General features: G+C 47.9%; 1 protein-coding gene across 4 annotated transcripts in view; it reads right to left on the bottom strand.

Moving 5' to 3' along the window:
• Positions 1-9,073: 9,073 nt before the first annotated feature.
• Positions 9,074-17,437, bottom strand: part of NRP2 (neuropilin 2) — an 89,199-nt gene continuing 80,835 nt past the window's right edge. For 2 of the 4 annotated variants that reach the window (XM_038142166.1, XM_038142167.1), the window contains exons 16-17: positions 13,139-13,207; positions 9,074-12,500 (exon numbers count right to left, since the gene is read on the bottom strand). In XM_038142166.1, the coding sequence (XP_037998094.1) occupies positions 12,196-12,500; positions 13,139-13,207 (374 nt within the window). In that variant the 3' untranslated portion in view covers positions 9,074-12,195. The remainder of the gene's footprint in view (positions 12,501-13,138; positions 13,208-17,437) is intronic. The other 2 variants (XM_038142168.1, XM_038142169.1) reach the window with 1 other exon arrangement.

Here is a 17,437-nt window from a genome sequence, read left to right as displayed (position 1 = left end):
TATATCCCAATTTCATGTAAGTACATGAAATGATGTACAGTGAAACGATACCTGAAAACCTCAGAGAGGCCCAGGAGTGGCTCAGAACCACTGCTCACTTGGCAATGCTGGAGTATGTTGTGAATTAATTTTTCTCTTTGTTTTTATGAGCCACTCCTCAGGGCTGGCAGTTGAGTATGGATGCAGAGAGGAGCTGCTGTGGGGTGTCCCTCATCATTTTTAATAATACTGGGATTCAGAACAGCATATTTCCTACTCTGTGCCCTGAGTCCCTGTCCCAACCCTGGGGATGGCCTGCCCAGAACAGGATTCTGAGATGCAGCACAGAAGTGTGGAGTGATGCACTGGGTCTCAGCTGCTCCCAAGCTAAGTGATGGGCTCCTGCAGCAAAGGATGGAGCCCAAGAGAGGATCTTGCAGAGAAGTTGTTGTTCAAGGTGCTTTTCATAATATTTAAAAAATGTGTTTGCTTCCTCTTGCAAATGTTCAAACATCTTTTAAGTGTCTGTGGTGCCAAGCTGCTTCTCGCCCTGTTTTAAGAGAAATAAAGAAAAGGAGCCACAAAAAGCGCAGCGAGCCCAAAGTTAACAGCGAGCAGACCGAAACTAAATTAACACCAGCAAGATTTCAGCTGCCCCTCCGAAATATTGTGTCTCACGGCAAAGGGTCTGCGAAAAGATGGGAGAACAGATTGCTTTAGCGCATCTTCATGGTGTCTCTGCGGCACAGATGAAGCTCAGGCTGGGTCCCCTTCCCCTTGCCAAGCCTGCAGTGGGGACTCACAGCCCCCAAAAGTGGACATTCAGAGGTGCAGGCTCCACAGTGCCATGAACACCCATGGGGATGCAACTCGGGACGCTGGAGCCAGAGAGTTTAGAGAGCCATCACCTACAAAACCATAGTGTGAGCCCAAAAAAGAAGCAGCGAAGAGAAGGCAAGGGACAGGGAAGGAGAGCCTGGCCCTTCTCCACTGCCATAAATTGGAGGCGAGAGAATGGGAGCGTTGGTGGTTGGCCATGGTGTCACAGCTCCGTGTGGATTACATTGGCCAGCTTTAGTGATGAAAATAGGCAGCCAGCAGTGAGTTCCTCTTTGTAACAGAAAATAGTCAAAACAGCTTGAAAACTATTCATAATGAGAGCTCTGAGAACAGCCAATGCTACACACACAGAGTGAATACTGTCATTAAGCACTCTTTGGATGACAGTCCCAGCAGTTCATTATCCCCCATCACTGCTTGGGGAGGGTGGTGGAGGAGAGAGAGGGGTGAGCTTTTTTTTAAATGATCCTTTTTTTCTTTTTTCTAAATCAATCTCCACTGTAAAGCAGAGCACCAAAGGAGCAGTATAAAGGCAGCATCCTGCCTCGCCAGTGACCTCTGAGGCTGGAGTGTGGGGCTCTTGCAAAAACCAGTGCCACCAAAACAATCCCAGCCTTGATTTTATTTAATTTGCTAATGGATTGTATTTATCCTTTCTTTCTTTTTTTTTTTTTTTTAAGATTGGTTGTATCTTCTTCCTCTGAAAGTGCAAACAAAAGTTTACTCTTAAGACCCTAGCTAACATTTCTGACTCAGATATTAGGCAGTGTGTTCAGCAGATGTGAGCTCCAGCCTCAGCACCCATTCACCACGAATGATGCAGCAGCTGCTGGAAGCCTCCTTCTCCATGTGAGGACACTCACCTGCAGGTTGTGACTTCTTTGTGTGGATGCAGATGGGTGTCCTGGGCTGTGTCTCTGAAGCCCCTCCACGTGGAGACTGTGGGACAGGGGGACAGCCAGGAGGAACAGGTCTCCCTGCCCTTGTCCTGCAGTGGGCCAAATCCTGTAGTTCCCTGTGCTTAGGGAAGAGGTGCAGAATTCTGGGCTGGGTACGGGCAAAGGAATGGCAGTGCTGTCCATGTTTGCAGGCCAAGCCAAAGTGTATCCTGCCTGGCCTAAATGGGGATGTCAGCTGGAGGTGGTTTATAACTAGCTTATAGTTAGCAGCTTGTTTGAAGAAGAAGTGTTTGTTTCTGTCAGGGACAGTGTTACAATGCACATTGGGTCTCCTAACCAGAGGTTTTTAGGATGCGAATATCCTTGCCTGCCCGGAGGAAAACTCTGTGCCCTTGCTTGGTCAGAGGAGCCCAGTACCCTATTACTGCCATCCAAATTCATCAGGGCATCCCTTGGCATCAGGAGGAACACTTGTTAAAACTTGTGCTAATATTTCCCCAGCCTGCAAAGTCACCTGGGCAGCTGTGATGAGTCACTGTGGCTGTGTGTGGCTCCCTGCACTTCATCAGCATTATCTTTCCTTCATCTCCAGTATCTGAGGAAAGCATCAAACCTTATTCCTGAATCAGAATGCTGAATCTCTTCAATTCCAGCAACATTGCTGTGTTCACAACCTTGTCATCATCCTGAGGCTGATAACCTCAGGCAGAGGTGTTAATTTTATAAGTCATTGAGCAATGTCCTGTTTGTGACACTGGATATCCAGAAATACAAGATTACAGCAGTCCTTCCCATCCTCCCAAATCACCCACCAAACCCTCCACCATTCCACACAGCTTCACTGTCCTCCTCAGCCCTTGAAATAGATCCTGATTTAGAGCTGCTCAGCTGCAGGTCCCATTACAGCCCCCTGCTCATATGCTGTGGTCTGGCATCGTTGCATGGCAGGGACTGCAGATCACTACTGGAATGGTTTTATCCCAGAGCAGAACACTGCTTGTTCCCAAGCGTGGCACTGCTCTGTTTTAATGAGCTTTGGACATGGCACTGTCAGCAGAGCCCTGGCTGTTTGATGATGGCCACTGGGGATAATTAATCCAGTGTGTGCCCAGAGCCCCGTGCCTGCCTGTGGCCCCAGCTGGGGCAATGCCAACAGCATGGATGAGCTGTGGCTGAGATGTGAAACTGCCTTAAAGGGGCCTCTTACCCATCTCTTCCTCTTAAATTGAGGCTAACATTGTTTCTAAGCTCATAGTCTAACTTCTTCCTTTGGAAAAAAAGAAAAAAAGACTATTTTTGAAAAACAATTTCAAGTGGGACTCTGTGACTCACTCCGTAATGCTCCCAGGCCCAGACTGGGATGTTCCTTGTTGATACCTGTGTCTATACCGGGCCTCCACAGAGCTGGTGGGAACAAGGGTGGGGCTCCTCATCCCAGGGAAGTGGGCTGATGTGCTTTGCACCATCCCCTTCCCTAAATCCCCAAGGCACACAGCTCCATAGGGGTACCTGGGGAAGGGTTAACTGCTGCTGCCTTTGCCTTTGGCCACTTCAGCATGTTTCCTCTATGTTTGTCCCAGCCCTTTGGAGTGTGCTGCTGCTGCAGCTGGAAGGAACTGCTTGAATGGCACTGAGTACTTGTGTATTTGAAGTTCAGCAAAGCAAGAGTTACTGAGATGGCTTTCCCTTTCCAGGAAGAAAGCCAGAACTGGAACTGGCTTTTTCTTCCTTCTTCTTTCCTCTAAACCAAAACAAACAGACGTTTTTAGCTGCTTCAGCAGGTAATCACTGCCTGTGTGTCAGAAAGAGCCATGGAAAACTCCCTTTGCTTCATAAAACTGAGGTGGCACATTTGTCACCCTCCTGGACACAACTGGCCTGCCACGTGTTGGCAGGGAAGCGGCACCTTCCCGGCACTGGGATTTTCTTGCAGTGGCAGCAATAGGCAGTGATAACAGGACAGCCTGTGGCAGGAAGTGGCACAGCTTCCCTGCCTATCCCCATCCTCATCCTGCCCAGGCTGGGAGGCCTCAGATGTGCTTTTGGCACAGGGTGTTTAGGCAGGGTCAGCACCACCTGGGAAAGCACCCCCAGAAGGCTCCAGGCCAGGCTCCCGTCACCTCCTGTGTGGGTGCAAGGGAGGGATGTGGTGAGCACAGGTTTGGGTGCCGCAAGCCCCATCTCCTTGGCTGAAACGGTGTGTGTCACCCATAGGCAGCGCCAGGCCTGGTTTTCTATGTGTTTGCAGAATGTCTCCTCATCCAACAAAATAAATAAATGGATAAATAAGAATTGCTGGGCGAGATGTGGTGGCAGGGTGCCAGTCCCAGAACAGCCAATTCATTTTCAATTCTCATTAATTTGGACTGACCTTTGCTCACATTTCCACCATGAGCACGTTCAAAACAAGGCAGACATTTAACTCTGTTTTGGGCAACGCTACTCTAATGTGGCTTTTTTTTTGCATAGCTCTCTCTTTTATGGTAAGCAAATGTACTGCCAACTTTTCTCTTGCTATGTACACCAGCGAAGGGAACCAGATGCTTTGTGTTTTCCTCCGAAATGTATCTGAATGTTGTTTTTTGTTTAGTGTTTCGGAGGGAGGGCTGGCTTACAGACAGCATTTCATAAATCCAGTCCTCACTGCACACTGTTTCCCAACTTACAGCGGGTCCTGGCTGTGGCTCCTGGCTGGATTTGCGGTCTCTCCTCACAAAGTGTGGCAGCAGCCCCTGAGGCGCTGAGGGGCTGATTCCCAGCTGTCCCACTCAGTGGGGCATGGCTGCCTCTGGGGGAGACCCCACTGGAGGGGTCCCCAGTGAGGTGTGGTGAAGGGTGTGGGGCTGGGCAGGCTGGGTGTGGGGCTGGCCACTGACTTCTTGCACAATAGACCGTCCAGAACCTGGCCCCATGCAATGGCCATGGCTCTGGAGGAAGCTCTGAGATCAGCCTGGAGACACATCCCGGGGGAAAAAAATCTCCAGTTCAGGAATGGGGTTTGCTGCTTGTGGGGAGCAGGATGTGGGGATTGGCCTGGTGAGTGCTGCTCTGCCTCTGGAAATGGAGGGGTTTCACTCCTGGAGACACTGGGGCCACATGGGGCTGCCTGTGCCCACCCGTCTTTGCCGGGGGGCTCAGAGCTGGTGTTCTGCATGGTGGGACCTGCTCCTCCTCCTGTCCGTGCAGACCTGAGCTATTGAAGCCATCCCAAGAAATTCTTGCTGTGCAAGAAAATCATGCAGTACTGGGCAAGATTGTCAAAAATACCTATGCCACCAGGACACTTCTGGCCATTTTAAATAATTTCTCTCCTCTACCTCCATCAGTACTTCTGCTGCTATTTTTATAATCACTCTTCTGCTTTCAACTCCTTATCTTCTTTAGCTTTCCCTCTGCTTTTCACACTTCATGCCCTAAAATCTTTTCATCACCTTTTTTTTTTTTTTTTCCTTTTTTTGGGTCTGATTGGGCTTTATTTCTTCTCCTCCACCAGATTTATGTGAATTGTCAAGTCCAGCAGCCGTTTGTCTCTGCCTGATGACAGACTTGCATCCCACCCCCCTCCGAAATCAGATTCATGGCTGTTCTTTAAGGCCCTTTAATATTTTAATGCTTTGACTATAAATTCCATTTTCTCTAAGCTTCAATCCTTCTGCGGGCCTTCCCGCGGAGGGTCGGGGTGGCCCCCCCGCTCTCCGCCGTGATTTGCGGCGTGTCACAGGCGGCGTTTGCCATGGCTTTGCTCCACGCACGGGAGAGGAGGGCAGGGGAGGGGAGCGTAGCAGGAATTCGCTTTTCCTTAAGCTCAAACGATTCTTCAAACCTTGACAGGAATTGACTTTTTTTTTTTTTTTTTTTTCTTTCAAGACATGATTTGTTGTGGGCTTGTTGTGCTTTTTATTAAAATGCTCTCGTGGAGCGCTTAGAAAGGTTGGCTTTGCACAGCCTCAGCTTCCTTCTTTAATAAATGCAGCCTCGGCTTACAGTTTTTCCCTCTGATGTGTCAGCTGGGGGACTCACTCTCCATCTCAAATACACCCAGACTGCTTAAATCATCCTTATTTCTCTCAGAGGGAAGAGAGACTTTTGGTCTCTGAAACTTTTCACACCCTAAGTTAATAAAACTTCTCAGCTGAAAGGGATGGATGTGACACTGTGCTGAGGATTTCATGGCCGAGTGCTGGATTATTGCTGTGGTGTAAAAGGCTCCCCAGCCTTGGTAAGCACATTGAATGTCTTCGTAAAATATGAGGTTGAAATGCATTTGGCAACGGCTGTGTTGCTCAACGCAGCCCATCACCGAGGTGTCCTGTGCCTCTGCTGAAGCCACTGTGCTGGGGAGTGTGCTTCCCGGGCTGCAAAGAGAGCTGGGCTGGTGGCCAGAGCAGAGTTACTCTGTATAAACCTGAGAGACCAGGAGGGCAAAAACAATTTTGACAGTCTCTGTAGAGAAATCAAGTCTGGTATTAAGCATGAGATTGGCAGCTGATCCAAAGGGTGGCAAAGCAGCCCTGCACTGCGCCAGGAGGGACCTGATAGGAAATTATCAGCAACATCTGGGGCAGCTATTTCCTCTAGGTTTGTAAACATTTAACCAAGGAAATGTTAGCAAAATCTATTGCAGCAGACAGTCCTGAGCCACCAGCATGGGCTGGCTCACCCTGCAGCCCTCCACCCCCTGCTGCAGCACAGGGAAGCAGAGCTGTATTTCTTCTGTTGATTTTTGGCACCCGGGCCAAGGCGGGGGTACAGCTGCTGGGTGTTTAATGCAGTGCTTTCCATTTCAGATATTAGTAGTGCAACTGAGTTATGACACAGGAGCTGAGAGAGGAGTCATTCCCTCTCAACACATTAAGGATTAGTTATTTTCCCATTAAACTGCTTTAGACACGGTGAGTTTGTTGCCTCAAATGGGTCACTGCACGTAACAGGAGTTGATGGGAAAGCCTAGTTCTACCTGATCAGTGGGAGTGATGACCCCGACCTATTGAATTCAATGCAAATTTTGCTACAGATGTGTACAGACCAAAACTCAGTGTAACCTTCTGTATTTACAGCACAGGGCTCTACCGAGCAGCCACAGTAAAGATGAAAGGACACAGCAGGGACACAGCAGTGGTGGCACTGGCTGCAGTCAGGTCCCCAGTGCTCACCAGGAGTCAGCACCTCGGGGTTCACCAACACCTTTTATGGCCAGGTGGGTTTGTCCATTTGGGGTGTAAAGAGGGAAGATGTGAGCTATTTCAGTGCAGCTATTGAACAGAGCCATCCAGCTTTCATGGGAAGGGGCCTTTGGGAACTTCCCAATGGAGAGAATGTGTCTTTGTGGGTATTTGTCATCAGGGTTCAGGGGGCCTGGTAATTATGAGGCAATGGACAGGCTCCCTGTGGTCCCTTCAGGGAGGAGGTGGAGCACCAGCCTCCCTGAGTCAGCCTGCCAGAGTCACTGTCCACTGCAAAGCTGGCACCAGGTTTTGCTCAGTCCTGTTGGATGGCTGGTGATAGTGCCAGGCTCCAGGAGACAGAGGCGTTCTTCAGAGAGAGACAGAAGAGAGTGAGACAACGGGAGGCTCTACTTGCACCTGCCTGCAATTAATTAATTACGAATCCACTCATTAGCTCAGCCCCATGGCTCCCCTTACTGCCAAGCCCCCAGCTGTCCAGAGAGCAACTCATTATTTGAAAAGATTTCCCATTAAATCCAAAAGAAAAGGAATATTTGAAAGAAGAAGGGGCAAGAGAAACAGCAAGGGTGCACACACGATTGCAATCAGCTCTAGAGGATGTGCAGGAGTGGCTGGATCCCCACCTTGGAGCAGCCCGAGAATGATGAAATCGATTTCATTAGCCTGCTCAGCCCCTGATTACTCTTGTGCCAGGTGAAACACCCCCCATGGCACCCCACAGGCTGGTCTCTGCTTGCAGTGGGTACCTTTGTGTGCATGGCAAATGCACCAGGACACTCCAGGTCCCACCCCATCCTGCTGGCTCTGCAGCAGCCCCATCCCTGTGAAATCCCAGCTTGTGCGGAAAAAAAACACCTGAAGATTTACATTTCCTGAAGTGGGTACCTGCCTCCCCTTGGTGCCCAGGCAGCAGCTTCAGCCCGGCTCACAGGCTTTTAACCTCAGCCAGAGCACGCATCTGCTTTGCCCGCCGTGTTTCCATTACCTGCTCTCTGCTCCCTGCGTTAGCGGAGGCTCCCCTCCAACTGCAGTGATTTACAGGCGGTGTTACGGCAGGACAGGTCTGACACTGATTGAGTCGCTTATCTGCCGTCTCCGTCCTGCTCCCTGACAGCCTCTCCCCCAGGTATCAATCTGCACATCAGTTCTTTATTCCTAGGTGAGAGGAGAGCTGTCAAGGTTGCAGCTACACCGTCATCTTCATCTAAGCTGCCAGCCACCCTTCATCGCTTAAAGACCCTCTTTAACACACAAACGCTTTGGGAGGGGGTCACCGTGTTGGAGATGGCAGCAAAATTTCATTTGCTCTCAAGGTGCTCAGAGCTTGATGGATTGGCTCTCATTTGTCAGGGTGCCCATAAATAAACAAGAGTTTCCAAGCTGTAGGTTCAGCCCCACAGCTTCTCTTTTCTGCAGCCCTGCAGTGGCTCCTGGCTGCCTGCCTCTCACAGGGAGCCCCTGTGAGACATGAGGCTCCCCCGGGCTGGGCTGCCACCAGGGTGGTGTGACAGAGCAGAGGGAGCGTGGAGAAGACAAGTCTGTGGAGCCAGGCCTGGCATTGGGGTTTGCCAGGAGTCCCCACTGTCTTTGTGATGAACAGGGCTGAAGCTGAACTGCAGAACACCACCCCATCCCAGTCACTGCCCACTTCAGCAGGCTCATAGAATCAGGACGGGGACACGCTGGCATACCAGCACCTGTACCCTGAGGTGGACAAACTGTGACAGCTGGCCCCCACCAGTGCACTTTAGTTCTAAATCCTTTTTCTAAATGATTTTTAGTCTAAAACTGCACTGGTGAGAGTGATCCTCTCTGGGATCACTGCCAGCATTGGGCCATGGCACAGGGTGACAGGAAAGGACCTGCATCCACTTTGGGGTTTGCTCTCAGATGCTGCTTTTGGGCCAGAGCAGCTTCCAGCCACCCCCAGCTCTGATGGGAGATGCTGTGTGTGTGTGCCCTGGATGTGTGTTAAAACCTCATGTCATCTTGGTATGCCACGCACCCTGGGGTAATCCAAAGGGATAAGCTGTGCAGAGCAAAGGAGAGCAGTGGGCATGGCCCTGTGTGCCTCAAGTTGCACCTTATTTTGCTGGGGTTTCTGCTACCCACAGCCCTCTTCAGTTTGGTTGCTGCTCTTTCATGAATAAAAAAGCCACTGAAACATAATCTCTACCATAATGTTTATTAAATAGTAATTTTAAAAGGTTTTTATACAAATCATATAAACACAGTTTTTGTTTTGTTTGTTTGTAACACCGAAGAATCACAGTAAAAGCTCTTTAAGTCCGTAAGTCCTGGCTCAGCCAGTAAATGGTCAAATACCTTGAACTGCAAACCTTGGAGAATTTCCATTTCTGCATATAATTTCTTAATGGTTTAATTCCCATGCTCACCTCCGGCACCTTCCCACAAAATGAAGTCACCCAGAACTACAGCCCGCCCATTAGCAACATGTCCTGCCATGGGAAGCGTGTGGAGGCAACAGCCCATTTAAGCAAAGGCATTAATGCCGATTTTTTCTTTCTTTTCTGAATTTCACAGAGGGAATTGCAATCAGCAAACCGAATCTATTTGCAGAGGAGGATGCAATGAATTGAATGCACTGATGACCTTTCCCCCCTCCCTGTTGAAGTTACAATCAAACACAGTTTTCCGTAGAACAGTAAAGCACCCGGCAGAGGTAAGTGAGGTATTGGCTGTGCAGCATGATCGGCCTTCTCTCGCCTGGCGAGCTCACGCGTGGGCCCTGCCCCAGCTGCCAGGAGCCAGCGGGACACATGGGCTGGGCGCTTCGCTGGGCCCGAGCCACGGCAGTGCCAAGGTCAGCAGTACTCCCCTGCCCCAGATCAAGAGATACATTAACACGAGTCAGTCCCACGGAATAAGTCACATACACGATACATACAGAGAATTCACGTGCGTGTGCAAACACACTATTTCTGAATATATCTATATATGAACTCTTCTCTCTGTACGCCTACTAGACACCATAACATCACCTTTTTAATTATATATTTTCACCTATTGTTTGCCTAAGTTGGCTTTTCTACTGTATGGTCCTTTTCCATTCATCCTTCCCCTCTCTGGTGATTTGAAGGGAATGAAATCATTGAGCAGCAGCAATCCAGCTTTGAAATGGTCTGGTACATTTCCTCTCACTGCTTCTGTTTCTTTTGTACAGTAAAATAACACCCCTGTGGAATTTGTCTGCGAAAAACGCCAAAAGAAATAAGGTGATTCGAAAGGAGAATCAGAGACACGTTTACTGCTGTTTTTGTCGGGTGCACAGTGTGAATTAAAGAAATGAAGACCTTTGTGTGCGCATCTCTGCGTGTGCGTACGAGCCGCAGAGGTGCTGATGACGCAGCTGCTGTATCTGCTCCCCCAGCACATGTGCACCTTCCTCACAGCAGAGAAGGCGTTTTTTCCCTAAAATCTTACTGTCTGAGGGAGCTCTTCATGAAACAGTAGACAAATGCTCCTATTCCCACAGTACCAAGGAGCAGCTGTGGCACTGCTCATGTGTCCGTGCTCATCTCCTCTCCAGATGTTGCTTGTGTCCCCAAACACCTGGACTCCTGCACGACGTGTTTGTGGGGCTGGGCAAACTGAGCTTCACAACACATCGCATCTTTGTCAATAGCAGTTGGTGAGGAAAATAATGCCATCCCAAATCCAAAGTACTTGCCAGGTAAAATGTAAAAATCAGGACATGCCAGGTATTATCAAAGAGCCCCTAGAAAAGCAAACCCAGTGTGACAGAAAGGTTTCTAATTTATGTATGTGCTAGCTGATAGAGGTGATCCACCTGTACTGAACTGGAAATGAAGGCGTTGCTTTGGGGTCCAGCATTTCAACTTTTTTCTCCATTCAGTTATTTTCATAACCCTCCTATCCCACAGCACAGTGGAAATGGAGAGGTATCAGCTGCCACACAATGTAGCCAGACCATTTGAAAGTAGAAGGACCAGATTTCTGCTGGGCTCTAACCAGCAGAGAGTGGTGAAGAAGAGCATTTTGTGGGGAAGGATGAAGGCCTCACTTGCTATTTGCTACAGCACTGATCATCAGCTGGAGGAAAAATACTTCTAAGGCACTTGTTCAAAGTAAAAAAAAAAACAACAAACGGCTCACAGATAGAACTTGGGGGTTTTGCTACTGATCAGGAGCAGCGCAGCTTTGCTCCAAAGGGGACATGGTGGTAGCTGTTTGGTCCAGCGGTGCTGATGGCACCAGCTCACACCCCCCAGCTCCAGGGACAAGGGGAGCATCAGGAAGGTGAGGGGGTACCATGGCCAGGCTCCCCAGGGCTGTGGGCATGGCTCCAGCCTCCTTCCCTGTTCACTTTCCCTTCCTGGCACTTTGGAGAGACCTCAGCACTGTACCTCAAGTCAAACCCCAAGTGAAGCCCCCTTCCCAAAGCCATTGCCTAAGCGCCAGCAACCTGACAGGCTCTATATTTCATTTGCTGCAATTTTCTCATTATAGCAAAAAGAAAAATGGCAGGCTCAAGAGGGGTGGGAGATTCAAATAAAGGCCTTCCTGATGAAAGCCTCCACTGTCGCAATCAAAGATATGGATTTAATAAATGGCTCTTATTCACAAATCACTTTAAGGCTCTTCAGCTTTTCTCAAAGAGGTGCTTCTACACATAGGGCTTCCCTTCTATTTTCTTTCTTAATGATTTCAAGAAAGCACTGTTGTTACTGTTGACAGTAAAGCCAGTATCCCACCTTTCCCCTGCTACCAGGAGAAGGAAAGTTGAAGCTAACAACATGCTTCCATTTTCAGGACTGCAAACTGCAGCTTCCTGTTCTTAGTGTGAAGTGCACAAATCCCTACAATGATATCTGGACGGAGTCTAAAATAGACAGGGGCTCCGTATGTGTGTGTGTTATTTCTAAAGAAATCCCTCAGCCTTCTCAGCAACTTACAGAGAAAGGAGGTGGGAAATAACAATCAACATTTAGTTTCTCACATCCAAAAGGTAAACCAGACTCCCTTACCACATCCCAGCCACTCACAATCAGCAGAAAATGAAGATGAACCAACAAACAAGGGGCTCGGTCCCCCCTCGCCTGGCACAGTCTGGTTTGCAGGAAAGCCACTCGGTCCTGGTGGAGTGTGACCCGGCAGCAAGACCTGGTGGCAGGAGTAGTGCCTCCCTTCACTCCTGCTCCCCTCATTCCCTGTTATGGCATTCAGTTCCCATAGAAAACAGCAAAAAAGTACCCCCCTGCCAGCCCACCTCACCGGGCACAATGCCAAGGGTGATCCCCAGGCACCCATCAGGCCTCCGAGCAGCACTTCTGGTGGTTCATCTTCACCTTGTGCTTGATGCCGTCGTACAGTTCGAAGTTGTAGTTCTCCAGCGTGGTGGAGCTCCGCGAGGACAGCCCGGCGTACGAGCACGTGCAGTAGAGGAGCAGACCAGCGCAGATGGCGCCAAGGAGGACACCGAGGGAGCTCATTGCTATAATGGTTACCAGGATAGGATCCAGAGTGTATAGCCAGCTTTTCTCTTTGTCCAGCTTTGGGGTTCCTGGAGAGTTAGTAGAGAACAGTGTGTCGTTCCTATCCGATCCAAAGTAATCTGCAGTGGAATGGGCACTTATTATCCAGGGATTGCTTTTTATTCCCCCTCACCTTTATACATTTCCTACGTGGAGTTGTGATGGCTTTATGAGAGTTAAAGTATATATAGGGGACTATCTCAGCAGGGTTCACCAACCCAGGTCTAGAAATCATGTGAAGCAACAAACTACCAAAAAAGTTAGGCACCCTGATTCACTTCTAGTCATCAGACTATTGACATAGCGTGCAAGCATTCTACACTCACCGAAACTCTGGCCCTTCCAGTGCCACTAGGTTCAAAACTATGGAATCAATCTGTCACAGGTCTCAGACTTAATCTTCTTCCTTTTCAAGTCAAAATGCCATGCAAGCAGCAATTAATGTTTAAAAGATCAGTTTCACTTGTCCTAACACAAATACAATACATTGACTTTGCAAAGTTGCTGGCTGTTGGAAAACAAGAAGAGAAAACCAATGCCTTTGAATGCTAAGCCATCACTTCAATGTATGTTCTCAAGTGTGTTCTAGCTCCTAACACCACTAAAGCTGAGGTCTGTGAGTAATCTGAGCATCTGATACTGAAACACAAGCTGCCACAGCTGAATTCTCCATATGCATATGGACAATGTCCATGTCCATGTTCATTTGCATACCAACCTGGATCGTCGTTGTCTTCAAAGTCTTGCTCAGAGCTTGGGAAGTCATCCTCCATTCTCGGGAAGTTCACTAGAACAACAAAATGGGAAGCACTGCTTGTTAAAACAGGCCTTCTGGCAGCATCATTGTCACTGGTCGCTGGACTGTGAGACCAGCCAGAAGAAAGTAATTGTTAAACTACTACAAGGCTCTTCCTTGAGCAAGGAGGAGGAACTCATTATCTTCTTCCCTTGGCCAAAGTCAATGAAGACTCTTGCACACTTGAGAGAAGAGGACCTTCACTCTATGTCACATTTCATAAACAGCAGATCACCAGCTTTTAAGAAGGAAAGAGAGTGAACAAAAAGCAAAGAAATCAGACGCCTGGAATAGCACTAAAATATTGTCATTGGTGCCTCCATAATGGCCATAATTCACTATTAACATGCTCATGGGTATTACCCTTACACCTTTGAGTAGGATCTTAGTGCCTGTCATTACTTGGATCCATTTGGCACACACTCTACTTTTCTTCTTTTCCCATATGTCTGACTGGATATAGAGCTTCAATGACCCAGTTCCTCTTTGGGTTTCAGATAAATTCACAGTAATTTGAGGAATTTATGTATCTTCATTATATGTTTTAATACAAAAGCTGGTTGAAATAGAGAGAGAGGCAAATGGCCTTATAGAGGCCCTTATGTTAATATTTCCCTGATCCAAATTCCTTTTAGTGGTGACATCTCTTTCTATTGTTCAGCACAGACCAAGGACTAGTAACCAAATGCACATATTATAATCTGAGCAGAAGTAAGTTATTTTCCTGTGCAGTCTTCCTATCATTTTCTCTGCGTACAGTTACCATGGCTCTTTTCCACTTTTCCAAAAGAAAATGTCTTTTCATTTCAATCTGTGAAGAGTTTTCAAAGCTGACTGTAACTTGGGGTACTCAACCGAGAAGGTGTCTTGAAATGATCAGGAATGCAAAAAATCAGGGACTAGCAAGCGATAGAAGTCACACCTTGGAAGTAGTTGTGATTGGAACCAAGATTACTTTATACCTCGTGCCAAAACGGCAAGAAGAGTTTAAAGAGGTTACTTACAAACAACCAAAACTAAAGATTGTAACTTGTACCTAAAAAACCACATGCAAAGAAATTATTCAAAACCTTATAAAAGAATATTTCTGCATATTTGCATGGGCATTTAGGATTTGAAAAGGCTTCCTGAATTGTCAAATACACTTTTTTGTTATCCCAGACAACTGTGTCAGGCAATCCATGCCAGTGACATTTCAAGGTTCACTTCCAGAGCGGATCTCTGCTGAAAGCCATGCTGCCCCAACACCACCCGACCCCTGACGGCAGCGATCCTCTGCTCGTATTAATGACACCTTCTCATTCCTCTGGCAGAATTTTATCTGCACCCAAAGAATGAAGGGGTTTCTTTGAATTTGCAAGTGAACCTGGCAACAGGAAGGCTCACAGCCCAACACCTGCCCCTCCTGCTGATGAGTTCTGCATTGAGTGAGTCAGTTAAGCTGACTCAAGGCTGCTGGTACCTTGTCGAAGAAACACAGGTGCACACTGCCTTCTGTAAATCCTCACTTTGGCGGGGAGTTCACATGATTTCTCAACAATTCTCGAACTGACAGGCCCAGATGGCAACATCTTAGGGCTGGGAGAACTGCCTGAGGGCCTCTTGCAAACATTTAGATCCAAACATGTGGAAAAATAACTTGCAAAGCACTTCACACGTGGAGACGTCTGAACTGCTAGTCACCCACTGGAAGACAAGCAGTGAGATTTGCCATCCGTGTCACCCACACAACCCTAGAGAAACTGTATGTTGTTTAAAACTGTATGAGCAGAGGTCAAAAATTAGATGACAGTTTGCCCAAAGAGTCCATGTGTGGAGAAAGGCTTTTGGAAGTCATTTGACATTCCATATTGTAGCTGCTCTAAATTTTGTGTGAGAACAAGCTAGCAATTTGATCCTTTTGTAATTTCCCAGGGTAGCCTTGAGGGAAAAGCCAGAAATAAAAAAAGTATTGGTTAATCAACACTTTCAAAAGAACACCAGTTCTTCCAGCCTGAAAGGAAGGAGCACTGGGAAAACTTGAAAAGAGAGAACATTTATACAAAAAGCCCAGCCTAGAATCTGTTTACTCTTCTAGTGATTTGCTCAATTCCCCATGCTAATACAACTCTTAAGTCCTGCTTAAATGATATCTTCCTACTTGCCTATTTTCCTTCCTCCTCAGGCCCTCATTCTTCTGTTCCCCACATGCCATTTCATTGCTATTTGATTGTATGTTATCATGCAGGGCTCTACACCCTCCGGAAAGCTTTAGAAAAATGTAATTCGAAGTTTCTTTTTCCATACTGGGGCTTCTCGAGTCATTAACTGAATCAGCTCAGGCTGTGTGGGTGTCTGTGGGAATTGAAGCTGGTGGTCTCAGTTCAGTTCCTAGTGGAGATGATTTAGAATCCAGCCTGTCACAGAATCTAGCCTGCTGTTTGTCATCAGTTAGGTTCCTTTGGGACAAGTCCCAGCAATACAGTGACAAGTGGAGCAGGCCACAGAAGGCAACTCCCTTAGAAAGAGGTCCCCAGAAAAGCCCTGCGAGCTTGTGGGCAGAATGGGAGAAACATACATCACTCTGTGTTGTGGAAAGCTGCTTCCTTAAAGGGTAAATTTCAGGCACAACTTACCTTGCATTTTAAAAGGGAAAAAAATATTCTGGAGAAAGGTAGTGAAGAAAGTTAGGGGAAAACTGTAATTAAATATGAGGAAAGATTTCTCCTGAGTGAAAGGCCATTTTTAAAGCTCATGTGCCAAATGATAGCTGTGAGCACCTAGCCAGTCCTGGCCAAAAGATGATATTAGCAATGATTTTGGAAACAGCCGGATGCCAAGAAAGGCTGTTATCTGTTGGATCTGAGAGCACTGCCAGCTAAAAGGCTAATTTATGGGACCTGGAGAAAGAAAGATAAAATTCTAATCAGACAAGGGCTGATTTAATACCATGTTTGTATGAACTCACATGGAAGGAGAGAAGGAGAGAATTAGTATTTCCAGATATTAAAGAGTTTTGGTGTACATCTGCTTTAAAACAGTAGCAGGGGTGGGAGAGATTGTGCCAGGGCGGATGAGAGGGGCAGGAGAGCAGACAAGGTTCTCTGGTGTCCCACCACAGACATGCACATGCCCAAGGCAGCTCGCCTCTCCAAAGCTGAGCTCAGCATGTCTTACGGCCTGGCACGTACTTCCCACCATCACAGGGGCTCGATGCCAGCTTTCCTGCACGGGCTTACCAGCAGCACCACCACCTCTGGCAAAGACCTCCACACCAAGCCAAGAACTATTGCTTTGGAGACAACATCCAGCCCTGATTGCTGGAACCTGGACACATTCTTCCAAGGCAAATGACAACTGTGAAGAAAAAAACTGTTGTTTCTTTCCAGCCTAAATTTGTCTGGTTTATGTCCGGGCACCAGGTGCTGCCTCCTGCCAGGTCGCTGAGAGGAGCTCAATCACCCTGGGTCAGTGCTCTATCACCTGGCGGCTCTCTCTACACACAGGCATTTGCAGATTATCTGTGGTGTCTCTTGAAGTCTTTCTGGCTGAACAAAATGAGCCTCTCAGCAGGAGGTGCCTTTCCCAAACAATATATCAAACTTGCAGTAATTTCCAGATCTTATTGTTGCCTGCCTAGAGCCACTCTGGCACAGGATAGCCCGGCCTGCAGAGCACCCAGGATGCACTCCCACCATCCCTGCACTAGCGCTCCCCACTTTCTGCAGGGATCCACAAGCTCTGGGGCTGAAAGCCATGCACCTGGTGATGGGTGCTTTGTGAGCTCTGCTCCTTACAGTCTTTCATTCCCAGTAATATCTGTGGCTGTGCCTGCTGGGACAAAAAAAGCAGAGTGTGTAGGAGGAAGAAAAACAAATTGCTGGTTTTGGGGAAATAAGCAGCACATGATTGTTTCCCCACTGTGGAAAGGACTCGAGGGTGGCCAGCTACATGCTCACCCCTCTCTCCTGCTGCTACAACATCTCTCTTGGCCAGTGCTATCCTGCCCAGTGAATGGAGTGTAGGAGGTACACTGCTGCTCTGCTGCCAAACAAGTGCCTGTGAGGGTCTGAAACATTAAATGCAGCCAAAGCTAGGAAAACGGGGTCAGAAATTGACATTTCCCAGTCTTGGCATAACAAGACAGAGCCCCAGCTCTCATCCTTGCTTTTCTCTCTTTGCTCATTCCCAGTCCTTTTCTCTCCACGGCAATAGTGTGACTCCAACACACATCATTTTGTT

The sequence above is a fragment of the Motacilla alba genome, chromosome 7 (assembly GCF_015832195.1).
Source record: "Motacilla alba alba isolate MOTALB_02 chromosome 7, Motacilla_alba_V1.0_pri, whole genome shotgun sequence".
NCBI lineage: Eukaryota > Metazoa > Chordata > Aves > Passeriformes > Motacillidae > Motacilla > Motacilla alba.
Note: the sequence above shows the minus strand (reverse complement) of the source record. Positions and strands in the feature narration are given on the sequence as shown.